The sequence below is a fragment of the Pogona vitticeps genome, chromosome 4 (genome assembly GCF_051106095.1).
Source record: "Pogona vitticeps strain Pit_001003342236 chromosome 4, PviZW2.1, whole genome shotgun sequence".
Taxonomy (NCBI): Eukaryota; Metazoa; Chordata; class Lepidosauria; order Squamata; family Agamidae; genus Pogona; species Pogona vitticeps.
In genome coordinates, this window is record NC_135786.1 from 56,583,895 (window position 1) to 56,607,903 (window position 24,009).

The 24,009-nt window shown below is 39.1% G+C and overlaps 1 protein-coding gene across 9 annotated transcripts in view; it reads left to right on the forward strand.

The window, feature by feature from the left end:
- The window catches only part of FKBP5 (FKBP prolyl isomerase 5), a 73,243-nt gene extending 50,778 nt beyond the window's left edge, over positions 1 to 22,465 (forward strand). For all 9 annotated transcript variants that reach the window (XM_078392757.1, XM_072997455.2, XM_020795090.3 and 6 more), the window contains 7 exons: positions 1,475 to 1,589; positions 8,084 to 8,240; positions 9,416 to 9,506; positions 10,774 to 10,857; positions 12,454 to 12,639; positions 13,887 to 14,126; positions 15,478 to 22,465. In XM_078392757.1, coding sequence (XP_078248883.1) covers positions 1,475 to 1,589; positions 8,084 to 8,240; positions 9,416 to 9,506; positions 10,774 to 10,857; positions 12,454 to 12,639; positions 13,887 to 14,126; positions 15,478 to 15,582 — 978 coding nt within the window. In that variant the 3' untranslated portion in view covers positions 15,583 to 22,465. The remainder of the gene's footprint in view (positions 1 to 1,474; positions 1,590 to 8,083; positions 8,241 to 9,415; positions 9,507 to 10,773; positions 10,858 to 12,453; positions 12,640 to 13,886; positions 14,127 to 15,477) is intronic.
- Positions 22,466 to 24,009: the final 1,544 nt, after the last annotated feature.

The following is a 24,009-nucleotide window of genomic DNA, read 5'->3' on the forward strand; positions in this document are numbered from 1 at the left end:
TAACTTTATTACAATTGTTATTTTCTTTTATTATTGTGCTCCATGGGAAGTAAACAATTACATGTATCATGTATGTACCGTTTTTATATATCTAGTTTCTCATCCAGATAACTTAGATGAATCTGGTCTGAAGAATATGATAATCAGCTAGACAGTTCCTGAAATTGTACTCAATATTAAATTCTCCATTCTGTTAAAATAAGGAATGATTTAGATGAAAACTATTATAGGCACCCATATAAGAGTACTTGAAGATGAAACAATTTATTTTGTTTTTAGCTTAACTGGACAATATGAAGCTATTCTGACATTTGCAGGCCAAAGGACTTACTCATATTGTGCAATTTATTTATAAAATATTTCTATAAGTATATAACTTTTAGGAGGGGATCTTACAAATCCTGTTGCTTTCTTTGAAGTACAAGCATATCATATAACTGGAACCACAAGAACTACATCCAAAACTGATCAATCATACAGAACTTCAAGTATTATTAAAAATTAACAAGTTTATTCAATTTTAAGTTTTTCCTCCGTTGCTTACATGCAGAACAACTTATGTTTGAAGATTTTCCAGTGATTTAAAATACTGAGGAGAAGAAAAACAAGAACAAGAAGGGTGGAGTCTTCTTTTTATACTCCTCATGCTCCTGGACCCAAAGCCTACCTCCAACCCACCTACCATGTTACTGATAAGAAAGGGGAAGACACCAGAAGAAATGAAACTAATGAGTCTGTTAGCAACAGCCATGATAGTGGGCTGATTCTCTTGGCTAAAGTGTGGGTCACTACACATCCATCACAAGAAGTAGCTGGCAGTCTCTACTCTATGTAGACAGATGGCAGTTCCCAGAATCTGCCAGTCCCTAAAAATCTGCAGCATGAGTCTCAAGGTTTATGTTGCCTCTTTTCCTCATGACAGAGTATCCCTGAAGAGCACATGGACTTGCCCAAAATCTTGCTGTCTTTGTAAGCCTGTACTCACCACAAAATCATTAGCATGCATGCAAAACAAATGGCAGAACCCAATCATGGGTTTCAGTCATATATGGATTTAAAAAATAAACTATACCCTAAATCTGGAAATTTTAATTTTTAAATTAGACTTGGGTTACTGTACTTGTGTCTTCCTCTACTACAGATGCCGATAAGGAAGGGGAGTGAATGCTTTATATTGTGGGACTTCACAGAATCACTTCTTTCTCATTCAGCTTCAGCTAACACCTTTTCAATTGCTTTTGGTAAATCTGTTTAAATTATTCACTTTGAGGAGATGCCGCAGTTTGAGTGATTTATAATTTATATAGTCTTCTGTCATTAACAAGAGAGAAACAGCTGGCTAAAAAAGTGGTCATGGAAATCAGCCTTTGGATCTGAAGCTTGTGCTCGTACTCCTTTTGTTCAAAGTATGGCAATAAAATTGCTTTTGGCTCAGAAACTTATTGGTTGAGTTTTGGTGTGTTTTTTTTTACAGATTGAGCTGCTTGATTTCAAAGGGGAGGATTTATTTGAGAATGGAGGCATCATCCGCAGAATCAAACAGAAAGGTGAAGGATACTCTAATCCCAATGAAGGAGCAGCTGTGCAAAGTGAGTGTTGATATGGGTGCAAGGCTGTCACTAGACAGACTGCTGGTGGATGTGGTTTCAGCATTTTGTGAGATTTTTGTTATCTCTCTTCATCATCACCTCTTAGTAGATACTCGTGTCCTATTTTATTATGGATCTCTGTTATATATCATTAAAAGTAATGAAAAGTCAAAACTTAAGAAAGTTATTTTTTTAGTATAAAATCCCCAGTGGCCATGCTGGCTGGGAGATTCTGGGAATTGTAGGAAAAACATCTTTGACGACACAGTGTGGACTCATACAGACATAACTTTTTTCTCTTTTGTTCCTATAGCTATGACTTCATAATGTCTGTATTTAGCTAGATCCTGGCTAATGGCCTTAACTTCTGAATGTTTTACATTTTCTCTAATGTATGGTGTTTTTCCTATGTTACAGTTTTAACTTTTTTAAAATCACAAAAGGAAATCATGCAAACCTAAAACATCTAATACCATATAACAAAAATACTACATAAAATATGGTAGTTTTAACGAACATCCGAGTTCATTATTTTCATTTGCCCAAATCTGTGATCTTATTAAACACCTCCTAATAAATTCCTTCAACCTTTATTTTGACATGCTAATGTACACGTTTATATCTGCTATCAACTAGATATTACACATAAAATTTGTAATTTCATGTTAATTGGGGGATTTGTTCAAGAAGTGCACTTTTTCAGTATCAACTCTTAGTGTGGTCTGAAAGACAACTGTGTGCTTGTTTGTTTTAATAATCTATAGCAAGTCATTTCCAACTATTTTATCCTTGTTTGTAAAATAAAGCATACATTATTAATTTGAAATTATTGATTTATCTCAATAAATGGAACTGTGTAAGCACAAGGTTTATTGAGGCTTAATGGGAAATTTTATAAAGAGAAAAAAGTTTATTAAGGCAGAGAGTTGCTGTTGTGTTTTCTGAGATGAGTTACGACTGTCATAATAACCTTGCATTTTGTTGTAACATCTCCTGTGATTTGGGCTACAAAGTATTCTAGCTCTAAATTCAATAATGGCATATAGCATGCTGAGGAAGTGAGCATATAAGACCTGGCCATTTTTTTTCATAACAGCTGTAATCTCTCTTAGTGTTTGAAATGTATTACTGGGTTCTGTGGTTGTTCTTGGAAGCATAATTGCAGTACTGGTGCTGTGGGCAATACCATCCAGTGTGCTTTATAACCAGAATCCTTTTTGTGATTATAATTATAACTTGCAAGCATAACTTATTGAATAATTTTTCTTCCTGAACTGATTATACAAGGCAGGCAATGGCAGACAGGAACTCCATGTGCCTTAACTATGATCAGTTTTATAATCTCATCCTTTTCTGTCCTCTGAGAACAGAGCTAGCTGTACACCCTCACCACCTCACTGTATCACCTCACTGATTATTTCCACTGCTTGCACAACAAAGGTTTATGTTGAGTTCAATGGGTTTATTTCTATTGTAATAATATGACTAGAAGAGGGAAACCAAGTCATATTAGAGTAATTTTGTGAAGTCTTCTGAAACATAATTTTTTCAAGCAAACTGAAAGTTTCCAGGAGTTTGGCTTCCCCTTGGTTTACACCTTTCAGACTGAAACCCCTGGATGAAAACAAAAAGCAAACAAAAAATCCTTTGTAAGTTTCAGACACATCCTAATAATTTATGCCAGTGAAGTATTATAGGTTATTATGGAGTGAAGTTCAGGTCCTGAACTTACTCCTGGATCTATCTTATAGTGCTAGCTGGTTTTGAGGGAATGGAGAGTATTATCATGGCCAGGTAGAATGGTAGGTTTTCCCAGAGGCCTATGGGGTGAGCATGGACCTCCTGTTATATATCATCCCACAAGCAATTAGGATCTAGTTTTGCTTGAGTGGGAGTGGGCTTGCTTCTCTGGTGAACCTGAAAAGAGAGTTTCCTCTCTGATCCATTGAGATAGCATAAAAGCATTCTTCTACCATACTGTTGCAATCATTTTTTGTACAATTTCCCCATAGTTGCTGTGGGTTTTTCGGGCTCTTTGGCCGTGTTCTGAGGGTTGTTCTTCCTAACGTTTCGCCACTCTCTTTGGCCGGCCTCTTCAGAGGACAGGAGTCAGAACGCTGTCTGTGCTCTGGCGCAGTTTGTTGGAATATCCATAACAACCTTGATTCAGTGTCTTAATTTCCTTCCATACAGTAGCATTTTAAGTAAGAACTGCAGAAATAAAGCTCTTTGTAGCAGTCTGTAAAACACATAAGATACAACCCAGCAAAAGCTGGGCACTTTTAGTGGCAGTCACTACCAGTGCTCATCTTCCTGCCCCTCTCTAGTTTGTACAGTGGTGCCTCGCTTGACGGCGTTAATTCGTTCCAGCAAAGTCACTGTAGAGCGAAATTGTCATCAAACGAAATAAAAAAACCCATTGAAACACATTGAAAACCGTTCAATGTGTTCCAGTGGGCTAAGTACCTGCTCGTCCAGCGAAGATCCTCCATACGGTGGCCATTTTTGATGCCTGTCTAGCGAAAAAACAGTCCTTAAAACAGCGGGGGGGCATTTTCTACAGCTGGCAGCCATTTTGAAACCCGAAGATCAGCTGTTTGCTGATCATTGTAAAGCGAAAAACCGATCAACGTTAAGCGGAATTCCCCCATCTAAATATCGTTTTGCGATCACAAAAGTGATCGCAAAAACTTCAACGTTAAGCGGATTTGTCGTAGAGTGGGTTAATCGTCCAGCGGGGCACGGCTGTATCTGTTTTGTCTTTAAATTTAACAATATTCCTGAAATCAGGTGCCAAAGAGGTAAAATATGCTGTTAAGAAACTAAATATATGATGCAACTATTATCTCTTGTTCCAGGAGTTAAAACATTTCAACTGAGAGTCACATTTCAGATTCCTGTCAGATACTGTACAGTGAAGTGGTAACATATTGATGATTTAACATGAATAGAGCAAGTTGGCAGAAAACCAGAGAAGCAGTTATGACTATGTCGAAGCCAGGCAGATGGTGAAACCCCAACAACAATGATTTTACTCATAGAGTTTCTGTCAAGTTCTAGTTCTGTACTAGAACTAGTTTCTAGGCAATATTTTAGACCAAGAGATAGTATTTGCAACCAAATATTTAGTTTCTCAGAGCACTGAGCTGAATTATAGAGAATAATTCACATCTCTATTTCCTAAAACATAGGCTGCATTTGAGTATTAGCATTCCAAGTTGCCTTACAGCCCCTCTGCTGTTTTAATCAGAGTACAAATGGCTGTCAGTGCACAGAGTTCATGTGCCAGCCACATTCAGAACACAGTGTTCTGTGCTCTTCAAAACAAAATCACTCTAGGCACTGTGAGAACAATAAGTCAGCTCAGCAGCTGAAGTGATGTACCCTAGTCTGGCTGTGGTTTCTTACTGTGTAATCCAAGTGTAATTCTATCCAAATGATCTCCTTTAGTTAGCACTTAAGCAAACTTTGATAATCTAGTTGTGGATCCCCCCCCCCTCCTGTGTTTAAAACATTTACTGAATTCATATGGAATTGTTTCCATCAACAACAAATCCAGGTGATCAAGTACCTGTCCGCTTGAAAAAAGAGATTAGTCAATTAAAAATAAAAGAATTATCTCAACATAGGAAATATCTAGGTGCAAAAAGAATAGAACTATAGACATTTATAAAAGAAAAATGATTTTTTACCCCACCGTCACCACTATGTCCCAAAAAGTAAATTCCATTATTAGGATAATACAAGATTGAAGTAATTCACTCTATTGTCCAGAGAAGGAATTTCAGGGCTTATATTGATTTAAAAAAATAACTATCTTTTGCTAATATTTTTTGTGCTGAGGGAGGAAGATTGTCTTGCTAAATGACTACATAAATATTTGGATTTTGTTTGGGTGACTCTCACATCCATGCTGGAGGTCAAACTAGAGAGCCCCCAAACTAGATGAGTGATTTAGGTTATACCAAGAGACAGTACTCCCACAACTGATGAAAGGTTGCTGTTTGCCCTAGCAGGAGCTTTTCTCATCTCTGTAGTTTATGTATCAGCTTGCTTTGTTCTGTGACTGGGCATTGTTTAGGCATGCAGGTCTAAGGAAATCCTGTCTCTGGAGAACAAACCTGCTAATAGCAGGAATGGCAGTCTGCTTAGCTTAAGGAGGACAAAAATTGATCAAGGCAGTTCTATATTCAGAGATCACAAGAGGAATGGCTACCATAAAATCTGCTGTCACCATTGGTGATCTAATAAAACCAACACAGAGGGGACTGATGAACTCACATAGATAGGATCATGTCTCCAGTACACAGACAAGCGTCACAGCACTCGAAAGTAGAACACTTGCAGTCCATCAGCCCTTGCAGTCCAGCCCACAAAGAGCCTGGCAAAGTCCCAAATTGTCTCTGCACACAGGAGTACCTATCACCTTTTGCTTCTCACAATTACTGTTTTGGAGCACAATCCTCTACTAAGGAATTTAAGAGAACACATTCAGAAAAATAAAGTTTCACCCTACTGAATCACAACACAGTGGCCAAAATTCTGTTGCTTAGTGTAGTAAATTGCACTAGAGTATGTCCATTGAATCAATATGAATTTTGTGAGTCAACTCCTCTGTAATTTCCATTGATTCAATGGGACTACTCTAGTGTGGTTTACTGTGCTGAGCAACATGACTTGGACCAGTATTCTCTTGATTCTTTTTAGGGTAGCTCCAGAAGACATTACCAACTTTTACTTTAAGAAATCAGGTTAAAAGTCCAATAGCAACAGTTGGATAGCATTCTATTGGTATCTTGCTCTGTATATGACATTAATTTTTAACACTTTACAGAGGAGCAGCTACATTAGGCTACCAGCGTGAATTTGACCAAGCTCTGCGAGGCAGTGGAAGACAGGAGGGCCTGGCGTGCTCTGGTCCATGGTGTCGTGAAGAGTCGGATATGACTTAAAGACTAAGCAACAACAGCTACATTAGTGCTCTGTAATAATAATACATGTCTTGTGACACTTTAAAGATCTGCATTTTTTTGCGTAAGATTTTGTGGCCTAGACTTTAATACACCAGATGCATCAAGCATTGTACTAAGTTGGCAGAAATATTTACGCTTCACAGCCTGTTGTGTTATTTTGTTGTTATTATATTAATTTCATTCTGATCTCATTGTTTTCAGTTTTTTTCATGTATGTCTGAAACTGTATTTATAAGGGGTTGTACTTTAATGGTGTTGGAGCTCTATAAAGTATCATGTTAATTGCCTTTCTGAAAGCCTTTCGGATGTATTTTTTGGCTTCCAAACAAGGCACAGGATCTCTGTTTGCTTTATCTGAATGTAGAAGCGGCTATTCAGAAAAATATTGGCATCTTTTCTTCTGCTGCTGCTCACAGTGAGTGTGTACATGTGTGGCGTTTGAAAGGGTGACAGTAGATCTCCCCAATCCCAGCTGTTGCCTGCCCTTTGTTTTTCTATGTGATTAGCAGATACAGTTGTACCACAATGTGAGAACCTTGCCATAATCAATGCTAAATTTATAAGCCAGTTTCTCAAAACACAATGTCTAGATCTAGCAGAGCTTGCTTAAAAGAAGAGAAGGAAACTAACTGTTATGGATTGTCTTGCCCTTGCTTGAAACAGACATTGTCAGGTATTTTGACTTCAAATTCTACACACATTTTCTCTTTCATTCTTTTTATATGGCACTGGCATTGCAATTTCATTCAGAATCCCCACATAGTTTTGTTAATCCTAGAAGTATTTCTTTTGTTAAGGTATACTGCCATAACATTCTTTGTCTTCACACTATAAACTGTCTCAGCCACAAACAGGAACTATTCAGACTTACCCAATTGATAGGTTTAATCTATAACAGTTACTGTATGATAGTATCTGGCAAGCAGTGGCTTGTTCCACATCAGTCATGATGGCATACTTTTCCTGACAAGGAAGGCAAAGCTGTCTGCCTTCTTCTCAAAGCTCTCCTGCAGCCCTTGTTCTTATATGCAGCCCCTATGACTCCACACAGAGGAACTGGAGAAATCTTTATCCTACGTGTACCATGCAGCTGACCTTGCATAGTATTTTATGTTAGGGAGGATGCCGGTAACTAGTATAATAAAGGGCCCAATTTTTGTTCACCAGTTGTAGACTCATTCCTGTGTCAGGATTCTACTGCTCAGTACTCCAACAACATAACAATTTCCTCAGCTTTGAAGAAAATGTTTAGGCTCTTATAACTTCCAAGTCCTACTGAAATCAAGCTAATCTTTAAGGCTGGTGGATGGTGGTGTCATTTCAGAAGATGTTCTTACACATGCTAGGTGTTAGAAGCAATGTGACTTTGGGATTTATTTGGGGATCAAGCCGTCACACCAGCTGTTGTGGCAAAAGAATGCTAGCAAAAATGCATCTTAGTCCTGTACATCTTTAATGCATATCAAAATGTTTTCAGCAGATAGTGCTTTTCAGTCTGTGTTTTTCTTCTTTCCCTTACAGTTCATCTTAAAGGATTCTGTGATGGCAGAATGTTTGATTGCAGAGATGTAGCTTTCACTGTAGGAGAAGGTGAAGACCATGACATTCCCATTGGAATTGACAAAGCCCTGGAGAAGATGCAGAGGGGAGAACAATGTATTCTGCATATTGGAGCACAGTAAGAAACTTGGGAATCTGACAGTCCTTCTTATTCTCTCTTACTAACTCACACACAACACACAGACAAAAGCAGTGATAGCTATGCTGTCCTCATGGCTTCCTTGGCTAATGGAAAACAAAGGGCCAATAGACAATTTTTATATTGTCCATGTTGAAGTCCAGTGAAGTTCAACCTTGAATTCTGACCAAGGAGTCTGTATGCCCAGAAAGGACAGATGGAGATTTTGGTTAAGTGGTGGCAACTTCTATTGCCTAATATGTGGGTGAGTCTATAGGCTTCCTCAGATGAAATCTAACAGCCCTACAGCACCCTGTGAGAGCTGTTTCTTTCTCTGCAGCATTCATCCTCCATTACATCCTAAAGGGACATACAGAAAAGGACTTAAGGTCATTCTGCTGTTTCCTTGCCTCTCCCCCTCTTAATTTTAATATCTTACCGATGAAGAGGTAGTATGGAAAACTTGCACATTTTTGTAAGTCAGTAAACATGTATATACGCACCAACCCACCCATGCTGCACATCTTCTATTATATACCACTCCAGCCTAAGTAAAGATGTTTTTAATGCAACTTTTAAAAATCATAAATAGTTTGGAAACCTATAGTTAAATTGAGGTAATTAATATATGTCAAAGAAACTCAGTTCTGCATATGAACTGTGTTAAATTATTTTCTGCCTTAATAAGGTTCTAATAGTAAATTGTGTCAAAACTACATATTACGGTAATAAGGCAATAGAAATGTTATTTCGTTTGTAAACTGTTTTCCTTTTCTAAGCATTTTTAAAAATAAATGTTTAAGGACAGAAGGAGAACCATTTAAGGTTTTAGTGTGATCATAGGAGATTCCAAGAAACTTGGAAAATAATGCTGATGAAAAATAAAATGCATGATCCATTGAAAAGGTATTTAAATTAGAAAGAATGTGTAGTGTATAATCACATCCAGTCTGAATACAAATTATAATGATGAGCCCAGCAGAGTTTGTAAAATCTGTGTTTTGCTATAGATGAGTTACTTAGTCACTGGTTTCCAAGGCAACATCTGTTTTGTCTCAAGGGCCTGATGTGTAGCCACAGTTATCTCCACATGAGCATAAATATTCAGAATGATGAATAAAATGCTTCATCCTATGCCATTTCTGTTAGCCTTTTATTTTTGTGGTTTGTTTCAGATATGGGTTTGGTGAAGCAGGGAAGCGTAAATTTGGCATTGGGCCAAATGCTGACCTTGTGTATGAAGTTACACTGAAAAGCTTTGAAAAGGTGAGAATGGAATTTCTTTAAACGGTAAACAGATACATGTACTGCAACATTTTACCCATAGTGTCTTTCTGCAATGAAAACATTTAGAAAGTCCTGATTCTCTTTTCTCTCCATTGCCTGGTAAAACAGATACGTTGACTAAGATCACAGTGTTCTTATGCGTTAGTTTGCTTTATTGTTTTGGGCGGGGTCCAAGACTTGTTCTAGACTTGTTCCTTTTGTACCTTTTTTCCTGGTTGGACAGCAGACAAAAAATGTGTGTCCTGCCAAACTACTGAAAGGAGGGCAGGGCAGAATTTCTGAACAGGCTGTGCCCTCTTTGGGGTGCTGAAGAATGTGCCCATCTCTGTATGGTACAGTACAGTGAAAGAACAAGATGTACATAAGGTAGTAGCTTTGCAACTAGCTTACAATGGGAAAAGTTTTCAGGAAGAATGCTTTGGTAATTCATCTCAGCCCTTTCAGTTTTCAAAGAGACTATTAAAAGATCCCTTTCAGGACTCTCATTCTTTTTGAGATCTCTGTTTTCCTAGATGGTTTAAGCAGAACTGGAACCAGATTGTGATTCCGAAACCTAATTTCAGTGCCATTGATCTTTGTTTATTCTAAGTTTTATTCTGGCTTAATTTCAGCAGCAGTGCAGCTCCACAAAGTGTCTTTAATGTAAAATAATGATTAGAGATGGGGGTATTCTTATTTGTATACAATTATGAATATCCCCTTCACAGGTGTAGATAACGAGGGTCTGGGCCCCTGGGAGCAGACTGACGACTCATGGGTTCACCGCTGCTGTGAGCTCTACAGAGCCTTATCGCTTCGTTGCTCGCGATAGATTAGCCAGTCCTGGCAGAAGGCAAGATGACGAGCCTCTCTGCCAGGTCTCAGAGTGGCTAATCATTGTGACCAACGGAGAGATAGGAAGGCTCCGCAGAACTCACAGCAGCAACATAATTGTGAAAGGTTGGTCTGGCCCCAGGGGGCCAGACCCTTGTTATTTGTACCTGTGGGGAGATATTTATAAATGAATACAAATACCCCCTTCTCTAATAATGATCTCAATTGCTTGCTACTCACTCTGTCATTACAATGAGAAATGTCGCTGCCCATTGGTGCCAAACAGTGGTGACATCCAAAATAGGAGGGTACTGTACAAATGACTATACTTCAGGGTACAAATACAATTTCAAAAAAAAAAAAAAAGGTGCGCTGATTGTTTGCATTGTTCTTTTTATTAGTATCAGATTGTTGCTAAAATGTTTGCTTATAGGCCAAAGAATCCTGGGAGATGGACACCAAAGAGAAACTTGAACAAGCTGCCATTGTCAAAGAGAAGGGGACTGTATATTTCAAGGTCTGTGTCAACCTGTTTACAGGTGTTAAACATCAACAAATGATTTTTTCCCCTGATAAGTATCTGCAGTTTAATTTGCTGAACATTTCAATGGTGCTACGCCACCCTAATGCTGCTTTTTCCTGCTTCAGCTTCCTGTTTAACCTGGCTTTCTAAACTTTGATTTGGCCATCAGCTGGAAATGAGGTAGCAGGACAGGAATTTAGTGAGGGTTGGTTTGGAGGTATTCTGAATGGCTTTTTCTAGAAAAATAGCAAATGTGGCAACACCAAAGCCATTTGTTAATATTGCTTTCTAGTGATATTGTTACATTATGTCTTGAACTTCACACTTATTTTTTAGTTATTAATTCTGTTTCTATCCCATCTTTTCTTCTGTGAGGCCAAGATGCAATACATGACTCTTCTCCACTTTACCCTTACCACAGTCTTGTGAGCCTCGTGCCTAGTGATTGAATTGTAATATTAAGCCTCATGGTGCAGTGGTTAAACTGCAGTACTGCACTGAAGACTGTATCTGTGAAGATTCTCAGTCATCCAGTCTGAGGAGAATTGGTAGGAGACCCCTGATATATCCTCCACGTTGGTTTCACTTCCCCCTGGTCTGAATAGGCTTGTTAGAAGGACAAAGTTGTATTTCTGGTGTGTGTGGTCCTAATCTTTCTGGGGATGGATAAAAGGGCAGCATGATAAATAGCAGACCGATTGTATCTAAGGCCTCCACCCCTGTTGAGTGAGGGATTTTATATTTGCACATGTATGGCCTCCCTGACCCCTCTCTAAAACCACCTATCTTCTTGGTCAAAACGAGTACATCTGTCCCTAGAAAGATTAGGACCACAGACACCAGAAATACCATTGTTAACAACCCATGACAATGGGTGGAGAAGGACTGCAGCAGTGGGATTATTCGTCACCCACAGTCCTTTGTCCATCTAACAAGCCTACCCAGACCAAGAGGAAGTGAAACCAATGTGGAGGATATATAAGGGATCTCCTACGAACTCTTGTCAGACTGAAGAAGCTACTTGGATGAGTAGTGAAACATTTCAACCTAACAAGAAAGAAGCCCAGTTGCCATGACTCAACTTCCAGATGCAGTGAAGACTCTGCTCACGACCTGCAATCAATCCTGGGCTCAAGTACATATCACCAGGTTGATTCAGCCTTCCATCCTTCCAAGAGGAGTAAATTGAGCTCACAGGGGGAAGGGATTGGGCAATGTATAGCCTGGATAAGTAAATTGTAAACTACCCCAAAACGGATTTAAGTGTTATGAGGTGGTACATAAGCAGCAAACTTTGCTTTTTGAGTCAGACTAAGAGGCTGTGACTGGTGATAGGTTACTCATTGAGTGTCATGGTCAAGTAGGGACATTAACCCATATTCCTCAGGTTCCAATCTGGCACTCAAAACAATACACTGGTTCTTCTGAGTCCCATTCATGCTCTAGGTTTGACTTCTAAAGCTCTTCTTCTTTATTATACTGTTGACTATTTAAAATGTAATAAACTTCAAAAACGTTGTTGTCATCGTTGTCATCTTCAAGCTTTGTAAAACATTATTCATAGCCTGATTTTCTCTATTTCATTTTTAGGAAAGCAAGTATCCACAGGCAGTGATTCAGTATGGGAAGATTGTATCCTGGTTGGAAATGGAATATGGCTTATCAGAAAAGGAATCCAAATCTTCAGAATCCTTGTTGCTTGCAGCCTTCCTCAATCTTGCCATGTGCTACCTGAAAATGCGAGAGTATGCTAAAGTTATTGAGTACTGCAACAAGGTAAACACAAATCTGACTGTGTGAAGTTTTGAAGGCCACTGATACTGGTTGGCAGAAAATTGAGATAAGAGTGCTAGAATATCGGTAGGGGATACTACTGCACATAGTCCTCCTGAAGGGCAAAGGGGAAATGTCACTGATTTCTTTCTTTAAAAAATTGCAAACAATATCCTGTCAGTTCAGACAAATTGGCCCAAATCATGTTGCATAACTTATATCTGCAAAATAGTAATGGCATCACAGACAGGGGATAATTTTCAGTAATTAGAAAGTTCCTCCTTCCATCCTGAAGCTCCCACCACTCGCACCAAATGAGACTGATTATACATGAATTGGAAGAACTGTGAGACTGAAGCAGAAACTCTTTAATTATTGAAAATTTCCCCCTCCTATTGACATCCTTAGTAGATAGTTTCCCAGTGAAACTTGTCTCATTTCTTTTGGTTTTGTTTTGTTGCAGGTTGGGGTAGGATGCCTTTTTATATTCATGCAGCACTCGATTCATTTACCATGAAAGGGACCGCCTCTCTCAGGTCTCTTCATTTCTTTTTTTCCCATTTGAATTTTCTGGTGCTACTCCAAGAAGGCCAAAAGAACCTGAAAGATAAATAAAGATAAAGATAAACCCAAATAAATAAATAAATAAATCAGAGGAAAAGCAACAGAGAATTAGTCTCCTCAAAAAGCATGAAACACTACAACCAAGAATTACCACCAGCAATCAAAACAGTCCCCACCAAGGTCCCACAAAAATATACACCTTTAACAGAATACACGCACAATAAATTAACCAGATCATAATTTTTAAAAATTAATCAAACAAGGAAAGCACACACACACAAATAGGGGGAAATAGAATAGCAAAATAAATCAGAGAGAGAGAGCCCTCTGCAAAAAAATAAGGAAAGCGGGGGGGAGGCAAGCCCCCCCAAAAAACCTCAGGCCAAAATGCAAAAATATGAGATTCCTCTCCTCTCTCTGCCACTTGATACCTTCTCTTCTTCATTGTAGAAACAGGCAGGCAGAACTCCGACCAGGTTCCAACTAATCCAGGTCCTTTTACAAGCAATTTGCCAGCTTAGTCCTAGCCAGCATAGCTAATTGAAAGGTGATGGGAATTGTAATCTTATAACACCAGAAGGGCCACACATAGCCCACCTTTGACTTAATCCTGTGAATTCTAGTTTATTTGTCCCACTATGTGGCTTCATCCAAGTTGTGTTAAATGTAGGAATGTATGTTTGCAGGCACTAGCCTTGGACCAGACCAATGAAAAAGGTTTGTACAGAAGAGGGGAAGCACGACTGCTTATGAATGAATTTGAATTGGCAAAATGTGACTTTCAAAGAGTCCTGGAAGTGAATCCACAAAACAAGGCAGCCAAGTCACAAATCACCGTGTGCCAGAAGAAAACAAAGGAACACAATGAGCGTGACCGAAAGATATATGCCAACATGTTCAAGAAGTTTGCAGAAAGGGATGCAAAGGTTTGTACCTTGCCAATATGGCCACCTTCCAGCCATTGTCAAGCTTAGCTGTACCGAAACACTGGGAACTTTTATAGGAAATTGCACAGAAATATTAGCAAAGTGTTATGAAATCCTTACCTTGAGGTGGTAGATGGGAACTTCTCAAGCTTCTCCAGGGGATGAGGTTTGGCTTTCGTTTCGTTTAGTCATTTAGTCGTGTCCGACTCTTCGTGACCCCATGGACCAGAGCACGCCAGGCCCTCCTATCTTCCACTGCCTCCCGGAGTTGGGTCAAATTCATCTTGGTTGCTTCGATGACACTGTCCAATCATCTCATCCTCTGTCGTCCCCTTCTCCTCTTGCCTTCACACTTTCCCAACCTTAAGGTCTTTTCCAGGGAGTCCTCTCTTCTCATGAGATGGCCAAAGTATTGGAGCCTCAGCTTCAGGATCTGTCCTTCCAGTGAGCACCCATGCTACTCAGAATCCTCTTAGTAGCATGTAAAAGAGGGTGGATCATGAGGACACAAGTTCTAGCATCCCATCCCACTACAGAGGGGGATGGAGGGGGAATTCAATCATGTAATAAACTCTCTCCTTTATGTCAAGAATCACATGGTAGAAATTCTTAAAGTAATTTTAGGTTGTCTTTAAATATGGCTCCAATACCAGTAAAGGATCCTTGAGCATGTATAGATGAACCAGGTATAGAAATGAGAATATCTCACCATCAACAACACTGAGGTAAAACAAGCTGGGTGCTTACAGCTACATGTGCCACAGCAATGGGAGTTTTGTGCAGGTGTCGGCCTCTGAAGGACAGCGTAGATAAAGATGCCTCAGTTGCATTCATTTTGTGACTTAATCTTTTAATGGTACTAAAGCCCTTGCAACTATTAGGCAAGAGCAGTGATAAAATGCATGCCCCCACCCACCCCATCCTATAGCAGTGGAGGTGGTTATTTTACAGGAGATCTGTTTAATTATACATGTAAGAAACTACTTCAGATGAAATCTAAAATGCATTGAAGGTATAGCTACTGCTCCTATCACAATTCCTCATATTTTTAAAAGGTGGAATATACAGATGTATCTCATGTCCTTCCAGCCCCTTTCTACATTGAAATAGAAAGTTCAGGAGTTGTGTGAATTAGTTTCAGGTAACTTTCATTTTCCGTTTGAGTCTCACGTACCCAACTTTGCTTCCAGCAAGTATGGAATGGAACTTCCAAAATATTGAAAGCAAGTAATTTCCTTTTTGTTATCCTTTTTCGACTTCAGGATCTGAGAATCTCTAAATTAATGTTTTATGAACCTTTGCCTATGTGTCTCCAATAATCACTATATGAGTTGTTCACTGTTGGTTACAGGAAGAGGCTGGTAAAACCACAGAAGAGAAGGAAGAAAAGACATCATCTGAAATGGGTCTTAAGAAGACAATGGCTGAAGGCAAAGAATCAGAGGGTCACGTATGACTCACAGCAAAAAGGCAGTCCTCCTGAATTCAGCCTTTGCTTGAAAAGGTTTCTGATGAACTCAGAATTCAGCAGTGTTCATTGTAAAGCTTGTTGCAGTAGGCATTATTGTGAGAGCAAAAAGCCTATCCAGCAGCTTCACAAGAAACTATAAAATCATTGCCACTGCAGTGAGCATGCTCAGCAGTGAAATATGAGCAGAAGGACAGTATGGGACCACCTCAAGTGGAACAAATGGTTAAAAAAATACACAATGGTTCTTGACTATAGAAGATTTTTAATGAGATGGCTCAAATAGAATTCATTTCAGTTTGCATCAATTTAAAGGGTTCTTTAAAATGAGTTAGCATATAGGAGCTGTCAGCTGTAAAGTTTTGGCATTGCATTTGATTGTACTGTAGTAGCACCACATGGGCTGTATGTTGTCTGTATTTTTAAAAAAGAAAAGGAGAAAAAAAGAAGATGACTCAAGTGCTACCACCTCAAGGCATCACTCTAGCACTACTTAGAAGCAAGTGAAAAGCAGTTTTATGGAATTGAAAGCCAGACTCCTGGGATGGTGTTCTCTCTATCTTATGTTTGCATTTTACTTTCTTTTTCTGTAGCACAATCTGGTTTCTCAGGGAGTTGAGTAGTCCAAATCATATTATTCTTCTGAAATTATTGTTTGCTGGCAAAGTCCCTGATCCAGTGATGTTTGAGCACACAAGAATTATGACTGCCAGCTTCTCTGTGTGAGCATCTTTTATCTCCCCATCTCCACAGGCCTAAAAAAAACTATTGGTGTCAAGCATAGCTGATAATCTGCAACAGTTAGGGTGAAAGGGGTACATAGAACTCAGGTACCTTCTTCTCAGTTTCCCAGTTAAGTAAGGTCATCAGGTTGCTCAAATACACCAGCTTGTCTCCTTTTATGCATTTGTCTTGCTGAACTGGATAAATACATGCTGATGGCCTTGTTTAGTCCTTTCTAAAGTCTTTTGGGATGTCTTTATTGAGATTATAATACAGTAATACATTATAATATAGTAAGTGACCAGAATATTTTTTGCAAAAATCACATTCCCCTTCATAAAATTATTACAATTAACCCTAGTAGCCATCCACCTATGGGTTTTCCCACAAAACGAAAATAACTTACTTCAAAACTATACATATAATTTGGCTTTAAAATTCCTTGCTTATTTTATGATTAATATCTCATATTCATGTTTGCAGTTTACCTCTGAAGCTATGTTGCCATCTTGTATTTAGTTGCTTTGTGAAGCAAGGAGGATCTATTCTGAATTTTTCAGAGGATTTTAAAATATGTTTTCTGGTTAAAGCACTGGCCTTCAGTACAGATGAGTCATATTAGTCTGCATCACATCTCAGAACCCACAACAGTACTGAAATAAATTATGTACCTACTCCTAGAGAAAAAGGCAGTTCTACTTAAGTCACATTGAAATTGGGATGAACTTGTTCTACTGATTTTAATGGGATTTATATGCCTAATTTTCACTAGGTTTGGGTTTATATGTTTACTTATCTGTGATGGAAGACATATTCATAGCGTATACAGCTATACTCCATTACATCCTGGGGCATTTTTGCTTTGCTATATATCAAATGGTCAACACTGCTATTTTTAAAACCAATTTAATTGTTACTCTAGTATCCAAAGGGGAATTAACAAATAACAGCTTTTAGTATTTGTTTCCTTCTTTTTTAAAATATATTTTCTTTTATTCTACTTCTGCCCCTGCTGACAGCATAGCTCTATCCCTCCTTTCCACTCCACTATTCACTTGTGGATCATCACAACAAGCACAGAAAAGCTACTGCAAAATGATAATTTGTAGTGCTAGTTAGGGTTTCAGTGTCACTATGATAATGCCTCTCCTTTTCACGCCCCTTTCAGCTGCAGAAAGTCTAGAATCTGTGTTTCCACCAAACAGAAATTTGGACATGTGAAGAATCCTTATTCTGCTGCATGGCCAATTGTACAGCACTTCTGTGTCAAATATTACTTTCATGAACCTGATGACAAATAGGGAGGTGTCATTCAAATTGCAAGTAATCATCTTCATTTGTATTCTCTGCATTATTGAGAGCATAGGGTGCATGAATTATGTGAACAACTGAAACACATCTACAATAAACTAGAGAGAAAGTAAAATCTGTCTTTAATTTAAATCTAAGACAGTAAAAGAAGAACATTGTGCCCCCCAGTGTACTATAATAACACTGACTTCAAATGAAGAAAAGATTCAGGAGAAGTACTAACCGTTCCTATTTGTGTATTTAATCCAGGCTTCTATTTTGCTTAAAAGAACATTGTCATCATGTTGCTTGTACATGGGTGTGATTTAATGTCAGTCCCCTCTGGACAAAGGATTTTCAAGGGCTCCCAGTATGATTTTTAAGATGACAATACCAATGATCTGTAATGCTGTTTGCTGGGGCTTGAGTTTCACTATGACCACGTTCCCTTTTTCAGCTGCAGAAAAAAGTGTTTGTCTTCAGTAGACAAGTCTTTGGCATCTGAAGCCCTCTCCCAAGTGGGAAACGATCAGTAAGATGCAACTTAGCTATTCTCTAAAAGTCCTGCATATATCCTGTATATTCCAAGTCTTGTAGGACATCTCATTTTATAATCCATATGAAGTTCTTAAAGCCTGTATCTGGAACTAAGTAAAGATTTAGCCTGTCCATCTGCACTAGTATTCAGCATAACTTGTTTTCTTGTTTATTCTGGCATCTTGTGGTTGTGTCATGGGGTAAGCATTCCACAGTTCCCACAAGCAGTTGTTGTCCTGTCTGAATCCTTCCCCATCTCCCTTTACATTTGCTCAGTTACTCTAATTTTCCATCACATTGCACACTGATCATAGAATATAGTTGAGATGCCTGATAGTTTAGTATTGTGTGGCTGTTGTGGTTGGAAACTTGAACCTACACAGGTGGATATTTAAGCAACTTCCTGTTTTGCAGTCCCATACATTTGTAGCTGCTTTTAGTTTTATGTCTGTTAGAACATCAAGATAACTGCATCTACCTCAGTAAAAAGTCATACTCATTTTGTTGTTGAACACAGCCATTCAATTGTTTGCTCTAAACTAAACTGGCTTTTTCGGAAATTCTATTCCATGCTGACTAGAACCTTTTGTAATTGTTCCCTAATGTTTGTGATACTCCACATGTCTTCTTACCCGGATTTGGTTTTGCTGAGTTTACTGTTGTAAGAGGAAGGTGAAACATCTTAGCTTGACCACTAAGCCCCCTTGGTGTGTGAGGCTTTTTAAGCACTGAAGTGGTAGATTTCTTTTGTTTCAAAAAGAAAAAAACTGTGTGCTACTGTATTGTTAACTGCTTAGTGCTAGTATGTACTAATTATCCTATACTACCCATGGAATCCCATGTCTAGTTGTCAGTAAGCTACTCCAAAGACAGCTGTCAAACTCTCCCATTTAAAGAATGAAGAAGAATCAATAGTGGTCCACTTGCTGAAATATCTTCTCAGTGTGCCAAAACATGGCTGATCCTAAATTACATTTTCTTTATTCCCTCTCTAGTTCTTGTAAATTGTCCCTGGATGTCGCAACTGTCCCTGAATCTTAGACACAGAAATCTATGGTACCGTCACAGGAAGGCATTTGCCCATATTATTGCTTCATTATCCTGTTGATCAGCATATAATTACTTAACGTGTTTGGATATGATATATGGGGCAGATTGGTTGTTTACCAACTGGTGTTACCTTGTTCCCCCATGTGGAGGCCTACTAAGTCAGGTGGCCTTTTGACCTTCTGTGCTTAACAAAAAAAGTGTACATGAAACCTAATTGCATTGTTTCAACGGACTGAAAATCCAACCATGGTCCCTTATTAAGCCAGATTTTAAATTTCACACTTGCCACTAACAATGAATTGTCTCACTGAGAGAATTCAGTGTCCATTCCTGACATGCCTCACTGCAGAGAATGCCAAATGCTCAGATTCACATATCTCCCTTGGGACTGTGGTGGTGGTGGTGATTGTAGAACTGTTTATTCTGAGATCATGTAAACCTAGACATTTTATGAAATGGGATCATCACTTTCCTGAAAGCCTTAATTCAGAATTAGTAACTAGTTTAACCTGATTAAATATTTCTACTTGCCACTTCACTGTGATGTCCATGTCTCGAGGCCCATGGATTGTCACTGGCCTTAAAAGCTAGCCCATTGTTAGATAACCATGGGTCCTACCTGTTACCCAGCTGGGACAAAGGGCAAAGGGTAACAAATATTGCATAACTCTTGGGTGAGGAGGATAAAGAGATGGAAGCCCTTACATGCAACCTGCATAGCAAGGGTGGGGAATGTGTTGTCCTCTAGTTAATGAACTATAGCTACTAATACCCCTTAGCACTGCCTGTCTAGTCTACAACTGATGAGAGTTTTAGTCCATTAAAACCTGCAGCACCACACATTCCCTACTAGTGCTCTGTAGCTCTGTGCAAAGAGTCATGAAACTGACACAGGTTCCACGTACTCCCTGTTAGACTACAGGGACTAACCTCTTTAATGTTATGAAAGAATGCTATACATTTAGCCTCCATAGCATACCTCTGGCTTAAGTACAGCACTACTGCAGGGACTGTCTACCATTGGAGTATTTGTCCCGTGTGAACAGGCAAATAGCAAATGACAAAGCTGATGTTTAAAATATATATATCAGAACATGAATGGCTGTGTGAATAGTCTGTATCACTCCCAGTGTACGTATTGAAAAGCCAGGAAGTTTGTATTTGTGGTATTGTCCTTGTGTGTTTGTACTACTAATTATTTACCTCACATTAAATTTGCTAAGGCTGCACAGTGGATCTGTGGGTATTCCCACATCTCTGATCCAGCCTTTCTTCACTGGGACACACTAGTTCTCAATTCCAGAATGAAACAAAAACATGGTTGTTCATGCGCTACCTTTTAAAGCACTTTTTCTTATCTGAAAATGTCTCTTTCAGGAGAAGATGACATAAAGTGGCCTTCAAAGAGAGAGGGAACTGAGAGTTTTTATTGCCCTTTAGAAAGAAAAAAGCAGAGCAGGCCACCATCTACCTCAGGGCCACAGACTCTGCACCCCCATCATCTTCAGGGGAAAATACCTTGCTCCAGTGATGCAAGGACAGTGGTACCAAATGTATTCTTACAAGCTGCTTTTAGCCTAGCTCGCTCGGCACATAAAGGAACTGATGTGGGGGTGTGATAATATTCTGAAATGTCCTTGAAGTCAGCTGCAAATGCAACAGAAACCCAGATGTCACAGCCATAAAGGTGATGTTAATTCTTAATCTGTTTTATCTCCCTCTTGTTTCAAATTTTTCCTGAAGCCACAGGCTTCCTGAGTATGTTCCTTCTTCATCTAATTGGCTTTGAGATATTGATACTCAGGCAGATATTTGAATCCTCTCTCTTCCATGCAGCTAGAGGCAAAACAAGTCTATTGCCACAAATGATTGGTGTTTTCTCTTTTCCGTAACTGAAGGGGGGAGGTTCAGCTGGAGCTGTTCATATGCTGAAAGGTGTATGTGTTCATGTGTTTTGAGGATGAAGGCATACCACAGTTTTAGAGTAGGGAAGCAGTGTGGTAGTTGCCCCCATTACATTCAGTACATACATAGCTCTTCGTCTTCTGACTAAACTCTGAAGAAGTGGTTCTGTAATTAAATTTGAAGCAAGAAACCATTTGCAGAGTATGCTGATTGTTTAGGTGAGTGATGCTGCACACTTATCAACATGCATGTGTCCATGCAGAAAGACACCAGTTTCCAAGACAGTTTTACAACTAGTATTAAATGTTTGTGTTTTTTAGAAGATAAGGAAGAAAGGCTGTTTCCATGTTTGCCATATTTTCTTTCTTTTTTCTTTTCTTCTTCTTCTTTTTAATATTCTTTTCCCTGAAGCATCAGAAGGGGGCAAGACTGACGACAGGCAATATTTAATTCACGGATTCATGTGTCTGTTATGTATGTTGCAAAATTGGGCTTATGCTGTTGTGAAGAACCTGTTATACCTACTCACAAATACTGTATCTGCCTTCAATTCACATGCCTCTTTCTGTGTGTGTATATATGTGTGTACATACATACATAATTGGAGGGATCCTTGGAGTCTGGGAATTCTGCATGTCCAGTTGTGATTACAGTGTAGAACAATGAGAGAACAGAAGTCACTCATAAAGTACATCAGGCAAAAACAAAAGAAAAATAAAGACAAAAACACTGGCACTGTAATGGCATCAGACTCATGTAGAACAGGTAATGTCTGGTTTCCACTTTCACCTGCCTTTACACATGTGTATTTTGAAAAGTCAAAAAGTTCAAAACAATGTTCTAATTGAGCATCCTGTAGAAGAATTGTGTTCCAATGTAGTACAAGTACAGCACAAAACATTATTAGTCCTTTATGGCAGCATTGCCAGTTCTGTTACTTTTCTGTATTCAGTGCCTCAGTCTTGCTATGTGAAGGAGATGTTTCCTGCAGAATTTAAATTGGTTTGGACAGCATTAACATATGCTTCTCAATAAAACAGCACAATAAAATAATAAATTATGTGTCATGACTCTGCAGAGTGAAAGGTAATTTTTTTTACATTATAAAAATGAGAGCAGTTCTTACTAAATGGAACACTTTCACTGAGTAGGCTAGTTCAATGCTGCTTAAGATAGTGCATCACTGGTGTGACACAGAAGTGGATTGTTTTAAGGGGTGCTGTTGTGATGTGCATATTCTCAGAGGGTGGGACCTTCTCAAAACACCTGTTAAAATTATGTAAAACATTTATCAGTGTTTGGGGAACTTTTTAACCCCTACTTGTGTCAAAATATGAAAAAAATAAAATCTGACTTTTTTCCACCATATCATGGTTCATGTTTTTTTATACTTCCCTTGCTAACCCTCATAACAGGTATAGGGCAACATAGTCCATGGGCCATAGAGAATTGCACAAGATTATTTTATGCCCATCTGCTGTGTTGCCTGGTACAGTACTGCCAAAGCCACTCTGCTGAGGGCATGGCTGCTACTAATAGCATAAATAGAAACAGACTATTTCTCCTCTCCAAAAGGGTTGCAAGTTCCTTTTATAGCAGTGGTTCCCTACCTTGGGTCCCCAGATGTTCTTGGACTGTGGCTCCCAGAAGTCCTGGCTAGTACAGTTAGTGATTAAGGCTTCTGGGAGTTTTAGTCCAAAAACATCCAGGGACCCAAGTTTGGGAATCATTCTACAGCCCCATGACCCAACCTTGATTCCATGCTTTTACTGCCCAAAGCATACCTACTTTTCTTGATTCAAAGAAGGAACCTAGTGAGACAATCTGCTGTGTTGTGTTACAAAGCTTTGAGGTCCAGGAGAATGCATCATCCACCTCTTGAACCATGGAAAAATGCCACAGATGCTGCCAAAATTTAGAACCATTATGGCTGCAAATCTGGAGGTGGTGCAGCCCTGATTAGATCAGTGGATCTAATTCAGTTCCCAAGCTCCAGGCGTTAGTCACTCCTGGGTACCAATCTAATGAATCAGTTTAATTTGCCCTGAGGTACCCTTGTAGAGTTTAACTGATATGAAGCATGGGCCATTCATTTTTACTCAAATCTAAGTTCTGCTTAATTCAGTGAACTTAGTCCAAGCTATGTACTGTTTGCAGTCTGAGATTTCCATAATGTAATTGTAAATCCTACATTCTTCATAGTGGCCTCTGTGAATGCGCACAAATGGGTTTATACTGCCCCTGCGCAGGACGTTCGGAAGATTCTAGAGCTTAGGAAAAAGAAACAATTTAGTTCCCCCTTCCGGACACGAGCTCCGCCTCAACCTTCTTTTCAGTTCCTTTTTTTTCCGCTGTTAGGGTAGGATGTGAGGAACAGCAGAGTGATTAAGGAAAGTGCTATTGCCTTTTTTGTATTCTTATTTTGATTTCTATTCAATATTGTTTTTTTTCTAGCGACAGAAAACTCTTTAAGTTCTTTCACTACAAGTGTCACAAAAAATCGAACACCGTTATAAGATGCATGAGGTGGACGCGGACTTTCTAGTCAAACATCTGATCCCCAACTCCATTGTGGTCGAGGCCACTAAGTATAAGTCCCGCAGCAGGTCCTTTATGACTCCCATCAACAGAGAGGGTTGGAAAATTGACTCTTTGGGGAGAAAACTTTAGTGGCGCTTATGATCCGAATTTCTAACTACCAGGCAGCAATGGGCGCCTATCAGAAACACTTGTGGGACAGGGTTCTCCCCACTCTGCAAACCCTACAAGATCCATCAAAGGGTGAAACTCTGAATGTCTATACAGAGACCAATATGCTCGCCAAGCAACAGAGGGTCACGGCGAAACGCGCTGCCAATGTCTATACAGAGGCCAATATGCTTGCCAAGCAACAGAGGGTCACAGCGAAAC